This window comes from Arvicanthis niloticus, chromosome 10, assembly GCF_011762505.2.
Source record: "Arvicanthis niloticus isolate mArvNil1 chromosome 10, mArvNil1.pat.X, whole genome shotgun sequence".
In the NCBI taxonomy this organism is placed as follows: domain Eukaryota; kingdom Metazoa; phylum Chordata; class Mammalia; order Rodentia; family Muridae; genus Arvicanthis; species Arvicanthis niloticus.
In genome coordinates this window covers 50,442,500-50,465,234 of record NC_047667.1, presented here as the reverse complement: position 1 = coordinate 50,465,234, position 22,735 = coordinate 50,442,500, and the positions used below count along the sequence as shown (strand labels likewise).

The 22,735-nt window shown below is 37.6% G+C and overlaps 1 protein-coding gene across 3 annotated transcripts in view; it reads right to left on the bottom strand.

The window, feature by feature from the left end:
- Kifap3 (kinesin associated protein 3) overlaps window positions 1-4,876 on the bottom strand; it is a 123,738-nt gene extending 118,862 nt beyond the window's left edge. The window contains exons 1-2 of one of the 3 annotated variants that reach the window (XM_034513065.2): window positions 4,545-4,876; window positions 1,270-1,401 (exon numbers count right to left, since the gene is read on the bottom strand). In XM_034513065.2, coding sequence (XP_034368956.1) covers window positions 1,270-1,401; window positions 4,545-4,576 — 164 coding nt within the window. In that variant the 5' untranslated portion in view covers window positions 4,577-4,876. The remainder of the gene's footprint in view (window positions 1-1,269; window positions 1,402-4,544) is intronic. The other 2 variants (XM_034513064.2, XM_076941499.1) reach the window with 2 other exon arrangements.
- Window positions 4,877-22,735: the final 17,859 nt, after the last annotated feature.

The following is a 22,735-nucleotide window of genomic DNA, read 5'->3' as shown; positions in this document are numbered from 1 at the left end:
TTTCGAGGGAGTATATCCTTTAAAACTAAAAAATTAAATTCCTCTCCTGAAGTGTAAGTCATGAGACTCTAAAATTAAAGACAACTTTTCTCTAGAAATCTAAAATAAAATCTCAAGAGTTGTTCATTCCCACTCAGGTTGTATAATCTCAGGTAATCAATGACAAACAAACAAACAAAAAAAAAAACTTAGAAAAGAAGAAAAGTGTGAGCAAGCTGGACTGTAGTGTGAGCATGCACACATAGTTTTCTAGACTTATATAGTCTAGAGAACACATTTATCTTTAGTATGAGTCATTAAATAAGTCTCTTTCTGATGCCAATAGAAAACCAGTGAGACAACGAGCTGAGACACCAAGCAGCGTCTCTTCATAGGGTGCGGCAAGCCAGGGCTTCTCAACTACAGCATCACTGAAATTTAGGCTTAGTATCCCACCTTAGATGCCAATGTGACTATCTTATAATGTCAGCCTACAATATCTCTATGGGAAACAATGTTCCTTGGGGGGAAAAACATCCCCCGAGTGTTTAAGTACCACCAGAGTCAATGTTATATACTTAAAGCAGTACTTTCACATGTGCTCATAGCACATAGCAGCCCAAGCAACCTCGATCCAACACAACACGGCATAAGTAGGAATTCTTTCTAACTAGTTACCAAGTCAATGTTGTGTAGCTGGAAGAGGGTTGAAAGAGAAAAGTGATATCAAATCTTCTCTACTACCATAAAGTTATAGAAGGAAGGTAGGAAAATTACCAGCAAAACTTCAGAATAATGAAAAAAAGAACAGGGCCCGAGGGACTCCCTTAAAACCATAAAGGAAGGTGAGCAGGACACTGGATCTAAGAGCAGTCTAAGAAAGAGCTTGTCATTTACTAGCATTACTCAGAGGACTAGGTGGCTTTCAGGAGCTAATTCAAGATCTGTGCCCCATTTGGGAACATCTGAACATCACACCACACTCCTGGCAATTCCATGGGAGGAAGAATACAGGATTTTCTAAGACTCAAAATTTCTAAATTAAGCAAAAAGTCCCAGATAAGCATATCTTTTGTGATTAATTTCACTTAACATTACAAAAGTTTAACTTTATCTAGAATATATTCCATATTTATATAGTTGAATGCAATATTTCCTTGACTAAGATGAAGTAGTCTGGAAGGATGTTATAACCATTTATCGTCTATGAAGATTAAAACAATATCATTTGTATAAAGGTTATATAAAGTCTCCTATTTTCATAACATATACAAAATGAAGGAAACTTACATTTTTTGACATTCCTTTCGTTCTCCCAACATGGGATCCCCCATTTCTCCAAGAATAGTAGCTTCCACTTCATACTGAACAATGAGAGCTTTTTCTGATGGATGTACATCAATATTCCCCCCTTTAACTTTCCTACAAAATTTTAAAAAAAGATTAAAGTTTCACAAGACATCCATAACTTCCACCCTGTTTCTACATCTAAACTGAAAAAAGAAAAAGTCATCCTATGTTCAAGAACTGGATAACTTATTATTCAGATAGCAGTATTTTCCCCAGATGACTCATGGGGTCAACAGAACCCCTATCAAAGCCCTGACAGCCTGGAGAAGGAAAAGACAACATTAAATTTTACATGGAAACAAAGACCCTAAAAACAAACAGAATCTTGATAAAGAGCAGCAATGTTGTAGGACTCACACCTCCCAATGTAAACACTCCCAATTTAAGCAGTAAGTTACTAGCTCAAGGAGATATTAATATTAATAGATCTGTTGATTAGGACTGACGGGTCAGGAAACAACCTATGTTTACTGTCAGTTAATCTTCAACAAGGATGCTCCAAGTATCCACACAGAGAAAGAACACTCTCTGACAAACAACGCTAAGAAGATTAGATATTCTTAACCACCATATACAATATTAACTCCAGTGGAGAAAAGACCAACATTTAAGAGCTAAAACTATAAAACATAAGGGAAAGCTTCATGACCTTGAATTTAGCAATTAAAAATGTTTGAAAAAGCCACAGTAACTATTAATAAATTAGACTGTAACAAATCAAAATTGTTGACAGTACTGACATAGTCAGCACAGTAAAAAGACAACCAAAGGCTGGGACAAATGTTTGTAAACTGCATATTTAATAATGTCTAATATATATACATTAGAATACATATATATACATATATATATATATATATATATTTCAGTAAACACTTTTTCCTAAAAAAGAAAGACAAATGACCAAAGAGGATGAAAGAAGCTCAATTTACTTCGTAATTAGGAAATGCAAATCAAAGCAGAATATGACATCACTTTACAGCCCCTAGAATAGCTACAATTACAGAGCAAACACGTGAAACACAAAGAGAAAATAATAGGCAAGTTGTGAGAAAACTGGAGTCCTCATACGTATGGGCGCATGTGAAATACAGACACTGAGCCAGCTCCTTGCTGGCTCTGCAATGAGTCCAACATGGAACTACTTCATGTTCCTGCAATGCCAAGCTTATGTATACACTAAATGACTGAAGAGAAATGTTAAACAAAATCCTGTCATGATGACAGCAACCTTATTCCTAATAGGCAATAGGCACAAACCCCCTGAATGTCTATCAACACTTGATCATGAACAGTTTGTAATATATCCATGCAATGAATATTTATTATTCAGTTACAAAAAAGGAATAAAGTGTTAACATAGTATATAGCACAGCATAATATAACAGAAGTGGAACATAATTATACACTGCGAAAAAATTGAACAAAGCACCATACATACCATATCCATCAAGTTACTGCCTTTTCCATTATGTATGTCATATATATGTGCATATATATATATATAAACATTGAACAATGATTTTCAGTCTTTTTCCGTATTCTGAATAAAACATCACAGTGACTAGATCAGTTGTATGTATTGTTTTCTAGATGATGTGGTTTTAAAAGAGGGTGTTGCCAGGCAGCGGTGGCGCACACCTTTAATCCCAGCACTTGGGAGGCAGAGGCAGGTGGATATCTGAGTTCAAGGCCAGCCTGGTCTACAGAGTGAGTTCCAGGACAGCCAGGGCTACACAGAGAAACCCTGTCTCGAAAAACAAACAGACAAAAAAGAGGGTGTACACCAGTCCCATGATTCTAAGTAAAATCACCTCTGACACAACAGTATTATATAAAAATCAGCAAATGTGCTACAACGTGCTACAACAGCAGCACGTTCTTTAAAATAACCTTAGGCTTAAGGTTGAAATTAGAAAATGTATTGCATTTGACAAAAAAGAAAGTGTGTGTGTAGGTGCATGGGAAAATGTACACGTGTATATGTTGTTAACAAAATGATGTTGGAAATGAGTACTGACTATATATGTGTTTTGATTACATATTCCTTTTACAAATCTCTATTGAAAGCCTTCTCCTTTGCCATTTTCATTAAAGATATAAAATGAAAAAGACAAAGCACCATGTTCCCTTGTCCTGTAAAAGGCAGTATAGTTGATTTATCTTACAATTGTGTGACTATGTTTAAGAGTCCACTAACACTTGTAAGACATTTCTGTGATGGCTAGAACCCTATCAAGTAAGGGAAAGTATACTCAACAAATTTTATTAGGACTTAAAATAATGTTACCACCTAACATGCATGTTTCTTCTCTCAAAAGTATTTCCATATCTTGTCCTTATGTATTTCAGAAAGTAATGTCTCTCATTTTCAAATGAAGCAATTATGTCCACAAAGCAAATCTATGTGCTTTTTGCAGTGGATTAGCAACAGAGCTTTAACTAAAAATGAACTCTAAATTTGCATTTTTTAAATTTAGTCATTGCTTGCTCACACTTGGTCCAGTGAGGGTATATTTTTCTAACCATGGGTAGTCTTATTTTTTACAGGAATCTCACAAAATTTCCTTTTTCTTTGGTGTAGCTAATATCATATATAAAACAACAAAAAAAAAAAAAGTAGGCTTTTGCATGCCAAGGTCTTAATAATAATGAACTTCCTACAGAAATTATACAGTGAATGTGACCATCAAGTGAGTAAAAATGGACCAAGAACAGCTCACAGAACATCTCAATCCAGTCTTGCATAAAGAAAAAGCCATCACGCCTGTTTTTATTCCACACACACACACCCTCCGTGACTGATGAATCTCAAACTGAACACAAATCGGTGATATGACAGAATTCATTTCCAAGTTTCCATGGGATTTATCTATTTAGAAATCCAGGAGAGTGAGGCAGGAAAAAAAAAAAAAAAAAAAAAAAAAAAAAAAAACCAACCACAAAATATGGGGTTTATCTCTCCCAACCTGCCTCTTAATGAGGTTATAGATTAACGCAGCAAGGACATTATCAGATGCTGTCAGGACGCCTCCAAGCCAAAGTGGTCCTCGCGCCCCCTCAGGGCCCATCCTTTATTCTACCCCATCATTTTCTCCTCTTTCTTTGCTTCCCTGCATCCCACCCATTCTCACATCTAGTTTTGTCCCTGGACATCCCATGGTCAGCGGAGGAAACACCTAAGGACCTGCTCAGGGCGGAGCCCGGGTCGTCACCTTTTGAGGTATCTGGCGTCCTCGCCTTGCATGGCGGCGGCGGCGGCGGCGTGGGGAGAATGGGAGTGTCTCTGAATCTAGGAGGGCTACTTCCGGGGACCCGGCCAAAGTACCCTCAAAGCAGAGGCGATGACAGTTCCGAGGCCTGCAAGGCGGGGCGGCGGCGGCGGGGGCGGCGGCGGCGGCGGCGCAGCGGTTACCACGGTGAGGCCGCCGGCTCCTCCCACAGCTCCTGGGCCCCAAAACACTGGAGCAGCCCAGACCCGCCCAGAGACGTCAGGGCCGGACTCTCCGCAAGGCGCATGCGCTCACGCGACAGCTACAGTCTGCGCAGGCTCAGTTTAAGGCCCTAGCTCCTGCGACAAATCTGACGTTCCCAGGAACAGCGCGGGAAGGGTTTGTTGCTGATCTGGGAGCCTGTGGTTAGGAGGCATATTCCTAGTCACTGCCCCCTGGAGGATGGGAAAGGAAGAAGCATTGCAATCTGCAAAATTGAAATTTAAAAACCTTAGCGTGAAATGAGACAATGTAACCAGTGAACCTTTTAGCTAACTAATGATGGTCCTCAGGCTTGGATAACAACGTCTGCCGTGGAACTTCTATTTTGGAACATGTAAAAGGTTCTGCATTGATTGCACTGAATTCTAGCTGGTGAAAATAGTCTGTGATGTGGCATGGGTAGGACTAGAGTCAACTTTGAAAGTGGCATTTAAAATCATAAAGTAGAAAATACTCCCTTCCATTATAACAAGCCAACTTCTGAACTTTCAAATCGTCCGCTGATTAACTCAAGATTCGTGAGCAATTGTTCCCACCCCGCCCCCACGCAAGTAATTGTTGACAATTTAGAGAGAGAAAAAAGCTGCCTTTTTAGCAGTAGCACGCTCTCTGCTCTGCTATGAGATAGCTAATCCTTTAACCTGTGCTTCACTGTCTTCTCATACCACTTTGCTGGCCACTCCTTCAAATGAGTTAATAGTGATTGATCTTTATGCATAGAATGTCATGTCTTGCAGAGAGATTTTAAAAGGATGTCTTATGCCCCCTACCCATTCACAACAATTAAATTTATTTCTGTTAAAGTTGTAACTATTCTTTCAAACTATCAAGAAAGAAATTCGGAGCAAACTTTAAGTTCTTCTTGTTTATCAAAGTCTCCTTAATGAGCTGTCACGAAGTTCTGTCTTATCGTTAAGGTAGTCGTGACGTTCAGCTTTTCTTCTCCATTCACACTCTGATGATTAGTGTAAGCAGTTCACATATGGAGTTCTTCCTGACTGGACTTTCTATTTCAAATATTGATTCTTCAAATCAAGGCCAAAATGTACAAATTATCATGCACAGCATCTTTAACACTAATAAAAGCAGGGCACACTACTTTAAAGCAGCGATTCTCACTTGTGGGTCACGACTCCTCCTGTGGGTGGAAGGACCCTTTCATGGGGGTCTCCTAAAACCGTCGTAAAACACAGTTATTTACACCAAGATTCACAACAGTAACAAAATTACAGTAGTTATGAAGGAGCAAGGAAAATCATTTTATGGTTGGAGGTCACCACAACATGAGGAACTTATTAAAGGGTTGCAGCGTTAGGAAGGTTGAGAACCACTGCTTTAAAGCCCCTGTAAAGGCTGGCAAGATGGCTCATTGGGTAACAAAAGCCTGCCTCCTCGTCCGATAATTTGAGTTCTATCTCTGGGCGCCACACAATGGGAGGAGAGGAACCCATATCTACAAGTTGTCCTCCGACTTACACATGTGTCTGGTCACACACACACACACACACACACACACAACTAAAATTATCTTTTTAATGTAAAGCCTTCATATACCTAAAATTAAAAGATCAAAATATAATATACATTCAAATGAAAATAATAAAGATTCTTGCAGAGGCTGGAGGATCTCTTATGAGTTTGAGGCCAGTCTAGTCTACATAGCTAGTTCCAGGCCAGCCAAGGATAAAAAGTGGAACCTGTCTTAAAAGGAACCCAACTAAACACAGCACCGCACCACACCACACCACATCACACACAGACACACACACACACACAGACACACACACACGTTATATATAACACATATAACACACACACTCAAGTGTGTGTGGGGGGGGGGAAGGAGGGAGGGAGGGAGAGTTAGGTAGCTGAATATGTGCTTGGAAGCAAGCCAATAAGCAGTATTCCTCCATAGTGTCTGCCTCAGTTCTAGCTCCATGTTCCTACCTTGAGTTCCTGTCTAGGCTTCTCTTGATGATGAACTGAAACTGTTAAGCCAAATAAACCCTTTTCTCTCCGGGTTTCTTTTGGTCAGTGTTTTATCACAGCAACAATGTCAGATTGAATGTGTAAGTATGTAGCTTTATTATGAAGTTGGCCTCTGCATTTTTGCTGTTCTTTTCATGAACTGATAGCAGACAGTGTTCTAGCTTTACCTTAAAGAAATTCTCAATGTAAATCCAGTGCAGGAAACCGTTTAATTATAGAATGGTGATTCAGCTAAAAATAAAAATTAAGTGCTGTGAAGATTAAAAACTTCTTATCAACGAAGACATCAAAGACAGCAAAAAGATGAGTCAAAATGGCATAAGCCACTTGCATCAAATACAAACTAAGAAAGGGTTACTATTCAGGCTTTGTTATGTTCCTCTGCTATTTACAGAAAAAAATATAACCTACCTGGAAAATGGGCAAAGGAGAAAATAGGAATACAAAGTAAAGGAGGAAGAGAGAAGGGAGGGAGGAAAGATAAGAGGAAGGAAGGAAGGAAGGAAGGAAGGAAGGAAGGAAGGAAAGGAGAAAAGAATAAAGTAAACATTTTCCACTTTACTAGTAGCCAAGTAGCAAAAATATCTGTCACTGCATCTGGTGAGAACGAGAAGCCCTAGAGATTTTTTTTTTTTCACATTTACAGCTGATTGTACAGTAGAATAATTATGTGAGACTATCATGTCTGATTGTAAGGTTGAATAGATACTTTAGATCTCAGATGTGTTGCAAACTGCAAAAATAAGCAACTTAAAAACTGGAATGGAAGTACCTTAGACAATGCAAAAAAGTTAGCCAGAAATATCTATACAACAAGAATGTGAAGACCAAAAGACTACTGAAAATTACATACAAGATTTTTTTAATTTCAGATAATTTACTTGCAATAATATGAATTATTCTTGGTCTGTGGTTCTATGCTATTTTGAAAATTCATAAGTTATATAATCTCCAGAATTATAAAAAGTATTGTACTGTGAGTAATAGCATCAAAACTCCCATGCGTTCCTTTAGTGGCATGCTACATTAACAGTTCAGGGAAGTATGGATCTGTGTTTTGTTCTCAGAATTTTATCATTTCCAAAATGCCATCTAACCAGGTGTTCTGGTTAGGTGTTCTGAGTCTGGTTTTTGGGTGTGGGTAATATTCTGGATCCAGGGCAGTGTGCCCCATTATTGTTTCCCATATGGTCTTCAATATAGCATTCTGGAAGGTCTTGTTACTACCAAATGAACTAACTGCAAAAGAAAAATATAAATTTGACTCTCTTTTAAAATGTACATTAAAATGAAAAGGTAAGACTACGACGAAAAGGATTTTTTCATAAATAAATAAGATCAATGACCTGCATTACAATTTTTTAAAAAACTGTAATAACTCAATTATAAAACTTAAAATAAGTGTTTTACAAATAAAAAGCACTATTAACACATGACGATTTAACATCCTTAGTCATGGAAGTGTAGCCCATGATAAAATATGCTATGCACTGATACTAGTTTATGCACATACTGTTCAGGAGCAAAGTACTCTCAACTTTGTAGTTTGAAACACACATTTATTAGCTTACAGTTCTGTGGGTCATAAGTATGGAATGAGTCCTACTAGGCTTAAGCCAGGATATGAGCAAACGATTTATCCCCTTTTGAACAATCCTCACGTCTTCCCATATCTTCTCCTTTCCGGTCTTCAGGAGCCCATTTCTACTCCTCTATCATGGTCTCTTCTGTCTCCACAGCTGGCCATTTTACCTCAAACCTTCCTCATCTGGTTCTCTTGATCCATGTTTCATCATATTTGTCTCTTCATAGCTAAGCAATATTTTATACATTTAAAAATGTATATGGACTATCTGAAAACTTTAGGACAACCTCTCCATGTCAAGGCAGGTGTTTAATTTTAATCAAATATATTATTGTCTCATATGGTAACACATTTACACTCTTCTTGGGGGGGGGGGGGCGTGTAATGTAAGCATCTTTTTGGTTTGCCATAACACTTTATAATACATTTTCTAACCAGACCCTCCAGAGCTTTCAGGGACTAAACTATCAACCAAAGAATATATACATGGAGGGACTCATGGCTCCAGCTACTTATAAAGTATAAAGTAGAGGGTTTCCTTTTCTGGAGGGGAGGCCCTTGGTCCTGTGGAGGCTTGATGCCCCAGCATACGGGGATTCTAGGGCAGTGAGGCAGGAGTGGGTGGGTAGGGAGCACCCTCATAGACGTAAAAGGAAGAGCAGGGGATAGGGCTTTGCAGAGAAGAGACAAGAAAGGGGGATAACATTTGAAATGTAAATAAATAAAATAACCACCACCAACAAAAAGAAAATATAGGGACAATATACAAGGACTAATAAGCATTTTATGTGACTTTTAGAATAAAATAATAGACAGATTAGGGACAAGCAAACATATCCTGAGTTAACCCAAGACAGAAATCCTAGGCAGGTTTAAGAAAGAGATATCCATCAGAGGCCTGCCACACCAGGATATCCAAGTCAAGTACACTCCCAATACCTACTACAACAGGAACATCCAGGGACCAAAGTAATCCAGGTGGCTAAAAATTCTCAAAAGAACACAACAAAAAGCCAGGGCAATATGACACCTTCAGAGCACAACAACCCTACTGCAGCAAACCCTGTATATCCTAACACACCGAAGCACAAGAAAATGACCTTAAATCAGATCTTACAAAGATAATAGAGGCCTTTAAAGAGGAAATGAATAAATCCCTTAAACACAGGACAATATAATTAAATATATGAAGGAAATTAGTAAAACTATTCAACACCTGAAAATGGAAATAGAAGCAAAAAGAACACAAACTGAGGCAATCCTGAAGATGGAAAAACTAGGGAAGAGAACAGGAACAATGACTGGCAAGCGTGACCAACAAAATACAAGCAATCAAAGAGAGACTCCCACTCCCAGGTACAAAAGATACGAAGAAGAAATTGATACATCAGCCAAAGAAAATGTTAAATGTAAAACATTCCAGACATAAAACATCCAGGAAATCTGGGATACCATGAAAAGGCCTAACCTAAGAATAATAGGAATAGAAGAAGATAAAGAGTCCCAGTTTCAAAGACCAGAAAATATTTTCAACAAAATCATAAAAGAAAACTTTCCTAAAGAAAGAGATGCCTATAAACATATAAAAAGCTTATAGAACACCAATTAGGTTAGACAAAAAAAAAAAAAAAAAAAAAAAAAGAAAAAAGAAAAGAAAAAAAGAAAAGAAAATCATCCCACCGTATGATAATCAAACCACCACAACATTTACAGAACAAAGAAAGAATATTAAAATTTGCAAGGGAAAAAAAGAACAGGGAACATACACAGGCAGACTTATAAGAATTGCACCAACTTCTCAGCAGAGACTCTAAGAGCTAGAAGGGCCTGAACAACTATCTCGCAACCTCTATAAAACCACAGATGCTAGCCCAGACTACTATATCCAGCAGAACTCTCAATCACCATAGATGGATAAAACAAAATATTTAAAGACAGAACCAAATTTAAACAATATCTATGACAAATCTAGCCCTACAGAAAATACTAGAAGGAAAACTTAAACCTCAGGAGGATGACTACATCCAAGAAAACAGGAAATAAGTAATTCTATACCAGGAAAAGCAAGAGAAGAATACACACATACACACACACACACACACACACACACACACACACCACCAACATCAAAATAACAGGAATTAACAATTACTGGTCATAATATCTCTCAACATCAATGGATTCGATTCCCAATAAAAAGACACAGGATAACAGAATGGATGTGAAAGCAGTATCCAACATTCTGCTGGATACAAGAAACACACCTTAGCAATAGTGATAAACCTTTCCTCAGAGTAAAGGGCTGGAAATAATTTCCAAGCAAATGGACTCAAGAAGCTAGCTGGAATAGCCATATCTAATATCTAATAAAATATATCTAATATCTAATGAAACAGATTTTCAGACAAAATTAATCAAAAGAGACAGGGAAGGATACTTCATATTCATCAAAGGAAAAATCTATCAAGATGATATCTCAATTCTGAACATTTATGCCTCAAACACAAGGGTACCCGATTTGTAAAAGAAACATTTCTAAAACTTAAATTGTACACTGAACGGCACACATTAGTTGTAGGAGACTTCAACACCCAACTCTCACCAACTGACAGGTCATCCAGACAAAAACTAAACAGAGTTGGGTAAGGGGATAAAATCTGAAATGTAAATATTACAACCAATTTTAAAAAGGGAAAAAAAGAAAAGTTGTTAGAACCAACATCTTTAAAAAAATGTCAGCCCCTGGGGGGGGGGTAATTTTTTTTTCTTGATACGAAAACTTGTTCTGAGAATTGTATATTGCAGAATACACAGCCTTGGTGTATCTACTCATCAAGCATACTGAGCAGACCTGCCCAAACCTCCGATGTCCTGGAATTCCATCTGGATTCAGTGAAGATACAGCATCAGAGGCTTACTAACTTACTCTTCCCCCAACCCCTCTTCTAATATCTCAATGCCCATAATCAGCTTGAAGAAGTTAAAGAAGAGTCAGCGCCCCTATTCCCTGGGCTTGGGGTCTAATGTGGTTAATAATGGTCTGTCTTTCTAGGGAAAAGTAGTGGTTTTGTTGGAACAGGGAGGATTAGCTAGGACTTATTGCATAGCCATAACCTAATGGTAGAAATCTGTATAATTATTATCAAGATGAAGTTATAATTTCTTAAATATTACAAAATTTACTTTGATTTCAAATTTAAGGTTTTCATTGGCACGAGCTTCTTATTAACATAAGAGTGAGATGAATATTGATACTCTCATGGGCATTGTTCCTGTATAACACATTTAGGAATACAAGGCCTAGACCCAGTCCTTCTTTAACTTTTTTAACTAATTTGGGATGATTAACCTATGAGTTAATAAGGGACTATAGCAAATTCATGGCTTTGAGTTTATTGTTAGGAGGTTTCTCATATTTTATCTAGAAATAGCTGAGAGGAGTGAACAGACAAGAGTCCAGGTTACCTTACATGGATAGTTGGTTTTCAAAACATCAGAAGTCCATAGAATTGACGCTACAAATATTTATATATTATTGTCCATTCTGATTAGAGACCTGTCTGCTCCTGACAGCTTCCTGTCCTGGATTCTAAGAAGAAATTGATCATCCTTGGAGTTACTCCAGTTGTATGGTGACAGCCACTAGGCAAGAATTGCCTCTTTCCATCTACAGACAAATTACTGTCCAGAAAAGGACACACATGCAGAATAGTCAACTGATTATATCTGCCTAGACAGAGTAATCAGCCCTTAATAATCCTGCATCACTAAGGTCTGTCAGATGACTCTGGGCCAGAAGGCTGAAGATTTGATGCTCCAATGTTCGGTAGTATAGGTGCTCTTCAGGTGTCTCTATAAATTGGCTAAGTTTTAGAAGCTATGTTTAGTACTTCCCATAACTTCAGTTAACTCAGTCATTCTGGATTTCTGATGGGGTTGAAGACCTATAGTCTCATAGCCAATCCTGGCTATTTACTTTGAGAGAAAAAATCTGAGTAGATGGTTATCAGCTGACATTCATTCTAAATCCAAAAAAAAAAAAAAAAAAAAAAAAAAAAAAGCAAGGATCAAAAGTAAGTGTTTTAGTTAGAAGAGATAACAGAGGTTCTGGTTAGTCAACAAAATGATAGACTGGACTGGGTATTAGGACTATCTTGTACCTCACTGGTACAATTAGGAATAAGTATGCTCTAATTGTATTTTGAGAGAAAAGTTTTACTTTAACAGGAAGAGCGATATTTAGGAGGAGCTAAGTGGGAAGGAGTACTGAGAGGAAGAGATGGAGTAAGGAGAGAAGATGGAGAGGAGAAGCTAGGTGATGAGAAAGAGAGAGGGGGCATGGAGACAGATGTTCACATGTCTCCACCAGTCAAAGATAGTTTTTATATCTAGGTTGGGTATTGGGTTACACTTCTGATTGAGCATTACCAAACTTATAAATCCTTTGATTAACATTTAAAAAAAATTGTATAAAAGCAAAAAGGAAAGGGAGGCATGGGACAGGGGTTTTCTAGGGGGGGAAAGGGGGAAAGGGGGAAAGGGGGAAAGGGGAAAGGGGGAAAGGGGGAAAGGGGGAAAGGGGGAAAGGGGGAAAGGGGGAAAGGGGGAAAGGGGGAAAGGGGGAAAGGGGGAAAGGGGGAAAGGGGGAAAGGGGGAAAGGGGGAAAGGGGGAAAGGGGGAAAGGGGGAAAGGGGGAAAGGGGGAAAGGGGGAAAGGGGGAAAGGGGGAAAGGGGATGGCATCTTAAATGTAAATAAAATTTAAAAATCATAAAAAAACTAAACAGAGAAATAATGAAACTAACAGACATGAATCAATAGACCTAACAGACATCTATAGAAAATTTCACCCAAACACAAAGAATATACCTTCTCAGAACGCCATGGAGCCTTCCTGAAAACTGACGTTATAGTTGATCACAAACCAAGCCTCAACAGATACACAAAAATTGAAATGATGCCTTGTATCTTTCCAGACCACCATGGATTAAAGCTGGACATCAACAGCAACAGAAACACCAGAAAACCCACACACACATGGAAATTTAACAACTCTCCAATCAATGATCACTGGGTCAGGAAAGAATTAAGAGAAAAATTAAAGACTTTCTAGAATTCAATGAAAATGAAGGCACAATGTACCCAAATTCGTAGGATACAATGAAAGCGGTGTCAAGAGAAAACTTCCTTCATTGCACTAAGTGCCTTCATAAATAAATTAGAAAGTTCCCATACCAGCAATTTAAAAGTACACCTGAAAGCTTTTGGGGTGGCGGGAAGAAGCAAGCACACTGAAACAAAGTAAAAGGCAGGAAATCATCAAAGTCATGACTAAAATCAATCAGTTAGAAATAAGAGAACAATACAAATAATCAACAAAACCAAGAGCTGGCTTTTTTTGAGAAAATCAACAAGATAGACAAACCCTTACTCAAACTAATGAAAATATGGAGAGACAGTATCCAAATAAAAAAAATTAGAAATGAAAAGGGAGACATGATACTGAGGAAATTCAAACAATCATTAGGTCTTACTTCAAAAGCCTATACTCCATAAAATCGGAAAATCTTAAAACATGGATTATTTTTTCAGACAGATACTACTTACCAAAGTAAAATTGAGATCAGGTAAACTAAGCATCCCTATAGCTCCACGGAAATAGAATCAGCCAATAAAAGTCTCCCAACCAAAAAACCCAGAGCCAGATGGTTTTTGTAGAGAATTCTACTAGACTTCTGAAGTCTAATACCAATACTCCTCAAACTATCCCACAAAATAGAGAGAAGGAAAAATGCCAAACTCATTCAGTGAAGCCACGGTCACCTTAATACCTAAACCACACAAAGACTCAACCAAGAAAGAGAATTTCAGACCAATATTCCTTACGAACATTGATATACTCAAGATATTCACTAACCAAATCCAGGAATATATCAAAGACATTAGCCATAGCCATTAAGATCAAGTAGGCTTCATCCCAGGGATGCAGGGATGGTTCAATATATTAAAATCCATCAATGTAACCCACCATATAAACAAACTGAAAGAAAAAACAATCATATGATGCTTTCATTAGATGCTCATTAGATGCTGAAAAAGCCTTTGACAAAATCCAACTTCCCTTCATGTTAAAAGTCTTGGAGAGATCAGAAATACAAGGCACATACCTAAACATAAAAGAAATGTACAGCAAGACAATATCTAATATAAAACTAAATGGAGAGAAGTTAAAGTAACTCCACTAAAATCAGGAATAAGACAAGGCTTCCCACACTCTCTCTCTATTGTAATGTAATACTTGAAGTTCCAGACTGAGGAATAAGGCAACTAGTGGAGATCGGAGGAATACAAACTGCAAAGGAAGAAGTCAAAGTATTGTTATTTTCAGATGATATGTTAGTATACATAAGAGACTCCCAAAATTCTACCAGAGAACTCCTGCAGCTGATAACTACCTCCAGCAAAATGGTTGGATACAAAATTAAACTTTAAAAAATTAGCAGCTCTCCTTTATACAAATGATAAATGAGCAGAGAAAGAAATTAGGGAAACAGAAGCCTTTATAATAGCCATGAATAATATAAAATATCTTAGTATAACTCTAAGCAACTGAAAGACCTTATATGACAAGAATTTCAAGTTGCTGAACAAAGAAATTGAGGAAGATGTCAGAAGATGGAAAGATTTCCCATGTTCATGGATCAGTAGGATTAACATAGTGAAAATGGCCATCTTACCAAAAGCAGTTTATAGATTCAATGCAATTTCCATAAAAATTTCAACACAGTTATTTACAGACTTTACAGAGAAGTTCTCAACTTTATATGGAAAAACAAAAAAAAATCAGGATAGCTAAAACAACCCTAAACAATAAAAGGAAGTAGCATCACCATCCCTGACCTCAGACTATACTACAGAGCAATAGTAATAAAAACGGCATGTTATGGGTGTAGGAACAGTCAGTTTGATCAATGTCATTGGATCAAACGCCCTGGAATAAATCCACACACCCACAGAAACTTGATTTTTGACAATACCATACAATGGAAAGAAGAAAGCATCTTCAACAAATGGTGTAAGTTTAACTGGATGTCTGCATGTAGAAGAATCCAAATAGGTCCATATCTATCACCCTGCATAAAACTCAAGTGCAAGTGGATAAAAGACCTCAACATAAACTCAGATACACTAAATCTAATAGAATATCAACTGGGGAATAGCCTTGAGCTCATTGACAAAGTACAGGAGACAAGTTCCTGAACAGAACACCAATGTCTCAGACTCTAAGATCAACAATTGATAAATGGGACCTCACAAAACTGAAAGGCTTCTGTAAGGCAAAGGACACTGTCAATAGGACAAAATGGAAGCCTATAGATTAGGAAAGGATATTAACCTACCCTACATCTGACAGAGGGCTAATATCTAAAAATTATAAAGAACTCAAGAAGTTAGAGACCAACAAACCAATGTGGTTTCTCAGATAACAGGAAATACTTCTACCTCAAGACCCAGCTACACTACTCCTGAGCATATACCTGAAAGATGTGACACCATCCCACAAAGACACTTGCTCAACTATGTTCATAGCAGTTTTATTTATAATAGCCAGAAACTGGAAACAACTTAGATGTTCCTCAACTGAAGAATAAATAAAGAAATGTGGTTCATCTACAAAATGGAATATCCTTCAGCTATTAAAAAGAAAGACATCATGAATTTTGCAGCCAAATGGATGAAACCCAAAGACACGTATGGCTTGTACTTACTTACAAGTGGATATTAGCCATAAAATACAGGATGCCCATGCTACACTCCATAGACCCAAAGAAGCTAAACAAGAAGGAAGGCCCGAGTTAGGATGCTTGATTCTCACTTAGAAGGAGGAATAAAGTAGTTATAGGAGGCAGATGGAGGGAGGGAAGAGAGTGGGAGAGAGGATGGGGAGGGGAATGGGAATGTTTAGGATCAGGTGTGGGGAGGGTGAGGAGAGGTGGCTGGATGGTTATGAGAATGAGTGGAAATCTATAACTGGTGAGGGTTGAAAAGTGGGGAATGTCTAGAGTATGTGCCAGAGATCTGGGATAGGGGAGGCACCCAATAATCACTGAGAGTGACCTAAGCTGTGACTCACAGCACTGGTTATATGAAACCTGAAGAGACCACCTTCTGTAGCCAGGCAGGAACCTCATGGAACAATAGGGACTCCAACCCACCCACAAAACTTCTAACCCAAAATTTAACAGGAAATGTAGGGACCTCTCTGAAACTATTGATATTTTGCTTGCAGACAGGAGTTCAGCATGGCTGTCCTTTGAGAGACTCCACCCAACAGCTGACTCAGACAGATGCAGGGACCAACAGCCAAACAGTTGATGGAGCTTGGGGACTCTTATGGAAGAGTTGGGGGAAGGATTGAGGGACCCAAAGGCGATAGGTACTCCACAGGAAGACCAACAGAGTCAACTAACCTTGACTCTGGGGACTCTTAGAGATTGAACCACCAACTAAAGAGCATACATGGGCTGGACCTAGCCACCCCCTCTATTTTAGTAGCAGAAGTGCAGTTTGGTCTCTATGAGAGTCCCAACAACTGGAGTGAGGGCTGTTTTAAAAGCTGTTGCCTGTCTGTGGGGTATATACTTCTTGCTGCATGGCCTTGTCTGGCCTCATGGAAGAGGATGTGCCTAGCTCCACAAAGACTTTATGTGCCAGGGTGGGGGAATATCCAAAGGAGCTCCCACCCGCTCAGAGGAGAAGGGAATAGAGGAAGAGCGGAGGGATTGAGATGTAAAGTGAGTAAATAAAATAAAAAACAAAATAAAAATAGTTCAAATAAACTATTTAAAAATTTCGATCCTGATTTACTTCAGTAATCTTTGTATAGTTCTTTCTTACCTTGTGACTGCCTTTGGGACATCATCAAATGGCCATTGTGGTCCAAAGAGTCCACAACCACCGGATATTAGTGCAGTCATCTTCTCACTTTTCAAATTAATTTGAGCTCATGATACACATCTTAATACAAAGGAGATTTCAGTTAAAAGGAGTATTTACAATGCATCTTATTCTTGATGGTGGCAACCCCTATTGACAACCAGTATGACATAGCAGACAATTATGACATCACTGGGTGACTCCAAGTATCAGAATAGAGAGAAAAGTGGCCCATAAGGATAATGAATCTTGAATCTGTGATTTTCTTATAGTATGAATAATTATTTAACAGCTATGTGCTATGCCAACCTCATGATACACAGTCAAATGAATGTATTGTCTTTATACACAGGAAATATGCATTTAGTCACAGACACTTGTCTTTGCAATTTAATATATGCAGAGTTATATGTTCAAGTAGAAGTTACAAGAGAGTACAGATACTGTTACTGTCATGTTTATCCTTTTGGAGAAATGTACTTGGAATAATGAAGGGAGAGAGGATCTGAACTTTTGTTATTATAAACTGATGCATTAATTTTTTCAAAGTATATAAGCAGGTATTTCTTTAGACTTGGGTAGGCAAGTCTACCTTTGGATAGGCATACCTGTGGGTAGGCATAGTTTCTGACTCGAGAGAGTGCCTTTAAATGCAGCCTAAGTACAAAGAAAAGAGACAAAAATTCATAGCCATATATTCTACATGGACCTAAAATGTAATTCCATAAAAGCTAAGGAGGATGTGACTGGAGAATCATAATTTAGGTCTTGAGAGGCTTGATAGCACAGAACACTCTCCAGAAAACTGAGGATATAAGAACTAGCTAGAGACCCCAACAAGTAGGGGGCAAGCAATCAGTATTCTTGCTATGTATGCCATCATTTCTACACATCTACATCTCAGTTTTTTTGTGTTGTTTTTCCTCTTGACCAACCATTCTACTGAATTTTTTAAACCTATTAATCATGAAATCCTCATGAAAAAAAAAAAAGCCACAGCCTCTCTTCCTGTCACTCTGTGGCTTCCAATTCCACAATCTCACTCAAATATTGTTTGAGTTAGATATTCATTGACTTCAAACTCACTACATCTTTGTTAGAGCATATTTCATACTTCAGGCACACTTCAGAGCCAACGTAATAGGTCAAGAAGTAGTCAAAGATCATGGGATCACTTGGGAAAAATTTAAGCTATGGCCATATTAGCATCCAGGTGTTTCCTCTGAAGTTTTAGTAGCCGGATTAGAAAGAATTTAATGTGGAAAGTACATGAGAACTGCCAGACATCTCTCCTGGAATGACTTGAAAAGTGCGTGGTGACCGAGGAGGTTCCCTCACCACCTCTGTAAGAAAAGTTACTGCTGTGACATGAATGTTTGTGGCATAACCCCTGAGTCATTAAGTACAACAAGAACTGCCAACTCAGTCCAGCTAGTTTGTATTAACTGCCAGTTGAAAATAACATTGGAGTTAGGTGGAAAATGAATCTATATTTCTGGGATTGACATAAATAATTTTCATTGAGTAGCATAATCACAGCTTAACCAAGGAGCCAAAACTTTGTCATCTGTAATTTCACTTCGAGACTTTCACTTCATTTTCTTTCCCTTCCTTTCTTTCCCCCACTCATTTCTACCTTCCCTCCCATCCTCCTTCCTTTGCTCTTCCCCCTCTCCTCCTTAATTACTCCCCTCTCCTGTGATAGGCAGAACATGTTATAGAAATGACTGCAGATTGGAAAGATTGTTTCCAACGTGCAAACTTTGTCTATCTTCACTAATTGTCATTTTCCTTTAAATTCTTTTTACCTTTTCCCTTCATTTACATGATTTTTTTCTTTTGATTTTTTTCCTTTCATTTAGTCATGCTTGTGTACTAGAATAGGTTATTTTTAAATTTTATTTTTTATGTCATTTGTACTTTTAGAGTATTCAGTTTTGTAGTTTAACATGCACACACAATGTATAATGATTAAATCCTCTAATATCCTCATGTCCATGTACTGGGAACTTTCAAATACTTCCTTTCTTGTGATTTTTAAACATATAATTGATATCTTTAGACAACAGTTATCCATGGTGCTGTGTGGGGTGAGAACTTATTCCACCTAGCTCTATCTAATGTCCACTGTCCACCTTCTTATTACTCTGTCCTACTCTTGCTCCCCCTACTCCAGTGAATTTTAGTCTACTCTCAATATCTGTGAAGCTTTTTTAAGCTTCCATGAATGAGTGGGAACACATTTGCTTCTCTGTTATTTTTTTAACATAATACTCTCTAATTTGATCCATTGTTATAAGTCATAGGATTAAATGTTTTTATTTTTATATATTCCACAGATTAATCATTGATATCCATATTTCTTGGTCTGATTGAGTTGATTGAGTATATAGTAAGCAAAAGTAAAAATAAATAGCAAGGAGTAGATTTTAGAAATAGCAGATAGCAAAACATCGTTAAATCAATGCTTGCAATTTTTAGCAGAAACAACTGGGTAGCTTGTTGGGAAGCTAGGCAACTAAACCAGGGGCTTACAAACATGCAGCAGACATTGACTGGGGAATGCTGAGGCAGCAAACAGGTGTTCTTGATAATTAAACTCCCAAGCACAATATTTTCCCCTAAGTGAGACTTTGGTTTTAAATTTTTATTTTATTGGGAGCTTTTAAAAATTATCTTTTTTAAATGTATAAATGCAAAAAGGAAAAGGGGGCATGGGATAGGGGTTTTCTAATGGGGGAATGGGGAAAGGGGATGTTATCTGAAGTGTAAGTAAAATATCTAATAAAAAATGGAAAAAATTATCTTTTTTTTTGGTACATGATGTCTTTAGGCTTTTCTATATATAAGATTGTATGCTCTGTAATCAAGAACACTTTGATGATACATTTGACATCTTTTGTGACTGGACAGTTTAATTATTCTTCTTACCTAATTTCTCTGGATATGTCTTCTATCTTTATCTTGAATTGAAATGATGAAAGTGGACATTGTTTTTTTTTTCCCAAAAAATACTTTTAGAATTTCCTCGCTTACTATGATATTGCCTGTAGGTTTATCATATAGTTATTTTGTCTTTCAGTGTGCGTGTGTGTGTGTGTACAGATTCCCAAGATCTCCTAGCTAGCACCTAAAGATAATCACGAGTGGTTGCATCTAGCCATGTCTGACCCAGTTACATCAGTTATGCTGTTCCCTTACTCCCCCTCTCTTCTTTTCTTTCCTTTTTTCTCCTTCAGTTCTTCCTCTCCAGGGTTCATATATAAATTACTTATTTCTGATTTCAAACCCATCAATATTGTATTCTACTCTGTAATGTGAAGTCACTGAAACTGTTAATTAAAAAAAATTAAGCAAAATCAGTTTCATATCTCACCATAATGTATCTTATGTTGCTGTAAGAACATTCTTTTCTAATTTTTAAGTACATATGGTTTTCAAGCAAAAGCTACTCATGTCAATTTCTGTGACACCTTCCTCATCAAAATATTTTCTGTTAAAATTACATTGATGCCTTTAATTTAATGAAACCACAGAGGCATTTTATATAGTTCTCTAAGTATTTCTTTTACACCTTCCAGTACCCCTCAGAAAACAACATGGGGTACAAAGTAAACAAAATGTGAGGGCTGGCAAGATGGCTCAGCAGGTAGAGGAGCTTGCTGCCAAGACTGTCACCCACAGTTTGATCCCCAGAGTCTACATGGTGGAAGCAGAGAACAAATTCCTGCAAGTTATCATGTGACTAGCATGTGTGTGCCATCGCATGTGCACACATTAATACACAGTCACACACACCTAAAATAAATAAAATGTAAACAAAATACTGAAGAATTTTAAACCTGAAAAAAATTGTCCTAATTTACAAATTTATAATCTTTAGTATTTAAAGATATTTTAACCTTGGTCAAAGTCAAGCGACCTGTTTTTGAAATATCTTTTCCAAGTAGGAGTTAGCTATGCCCTGAGACACAAGTTCCTGCTTTAGTTGGAATTCTTGGCTGCTGGTTATGACTAACTGAGCTGGATTCATTTCTTTTTTAAATTTACTTCACTAAAAACTCCCAATGAATTTATAGTCTGTGCTCTGTATGCAAAAAGTATGATGTACATTTCCATATTAGCCTATAGATGACCTATTAGTAATTTGATTTTGGAGAGCAGAGTTATTATCAAGAGTCAGATTTACTGCACAGCCTCAGAAACTCTACTTCAAGTCAGTCCCTTTATAAAGTCCTGTTCCAGACTCTGCTGGCCAGTGGATTCCCACACTGGTGATATGCCACCAGAAATTCCCATTTCCTTTTTCCCCTCTCTTTCACTTCCTGCTCACACTGTGAAGACTTAGTTTATACTTTTCAAGTTTACTTATGGTGGTTTGTGTAAAAGTACTCTTCACTCACTTACATATTGTAGATAATGGTTATTTGCCTATAAACCTAACAGGTACTGAGTCTTATTTACCCTCCTGCTCTGTGGACACTTTCTGAACAAACAGGCGGTTGTTTTTGAAACACTTGCCATTTTTATGACATTTGGAACTCTCTTGCTTTGTTGCTTGTGTGCTTTTTTTAATGGCTCAAGTCTCTTTCTTTCATGGTGTTTACTCTGGAGCTGGTGTGAACAGAGGCTCTTGGAAATGTAGAGTGTTAATATCCTGGTATGTGTCTTGCTGTATGCAAGAGACGGCTTCTCTAGGCTGCTGGGAGCATAGTGGAAACAGGCCTTGTCACATTATAGACAGACACACCTAGGCATGAATGATCACATACCTATTGTACCCTCTCGTGCTCTCTGATTTCATGTGAGCACAACCAGGCAAGGAAACATGGCCCCATATTTACTGGAACACTGCTTTGCGTTCATTTTTAGAATGCATGGCACCTCACATATGCTTCTAATTAATGCTCATGTTTGATTGCTTCACGTAACTTTTTAACAAAGTTAAATAATCTTGTATAAAAAATTGTCAGTTTGTGTTAAAGAAGCACAATTATGTTTCTTTGGGGAATTAGAATAAAAGGAAAAAAAAAAAAACAAGTTAAAGTACTTCAGCCCCTTTACATCTATCGCCATAAATGGGAATGACATTGAAGCAGTCACACATTTGAGGTTCAAGGGGTTGTAAATAGCTTTTGAACAAATCAAGCACAAAGTAGTATTACTTATATTAAGAAACTTATTTAAAACAGAGCCCATTAATGGAATGTGATTTAAAACCGTGTCTGTTTTAAATATATGTTCAAAATTAAGTTACTAGGCCAGAACACGAAAGTCAGAAAACTGATACCTCAATATAATAACTCCAGCTTTGGAGGCAGATTTATTATTTCAACCCATGAGGAAAGCATGAATTGGTAAATTACCATATCCAGTGTAATATAATTAGGCCTAGAAAACTTC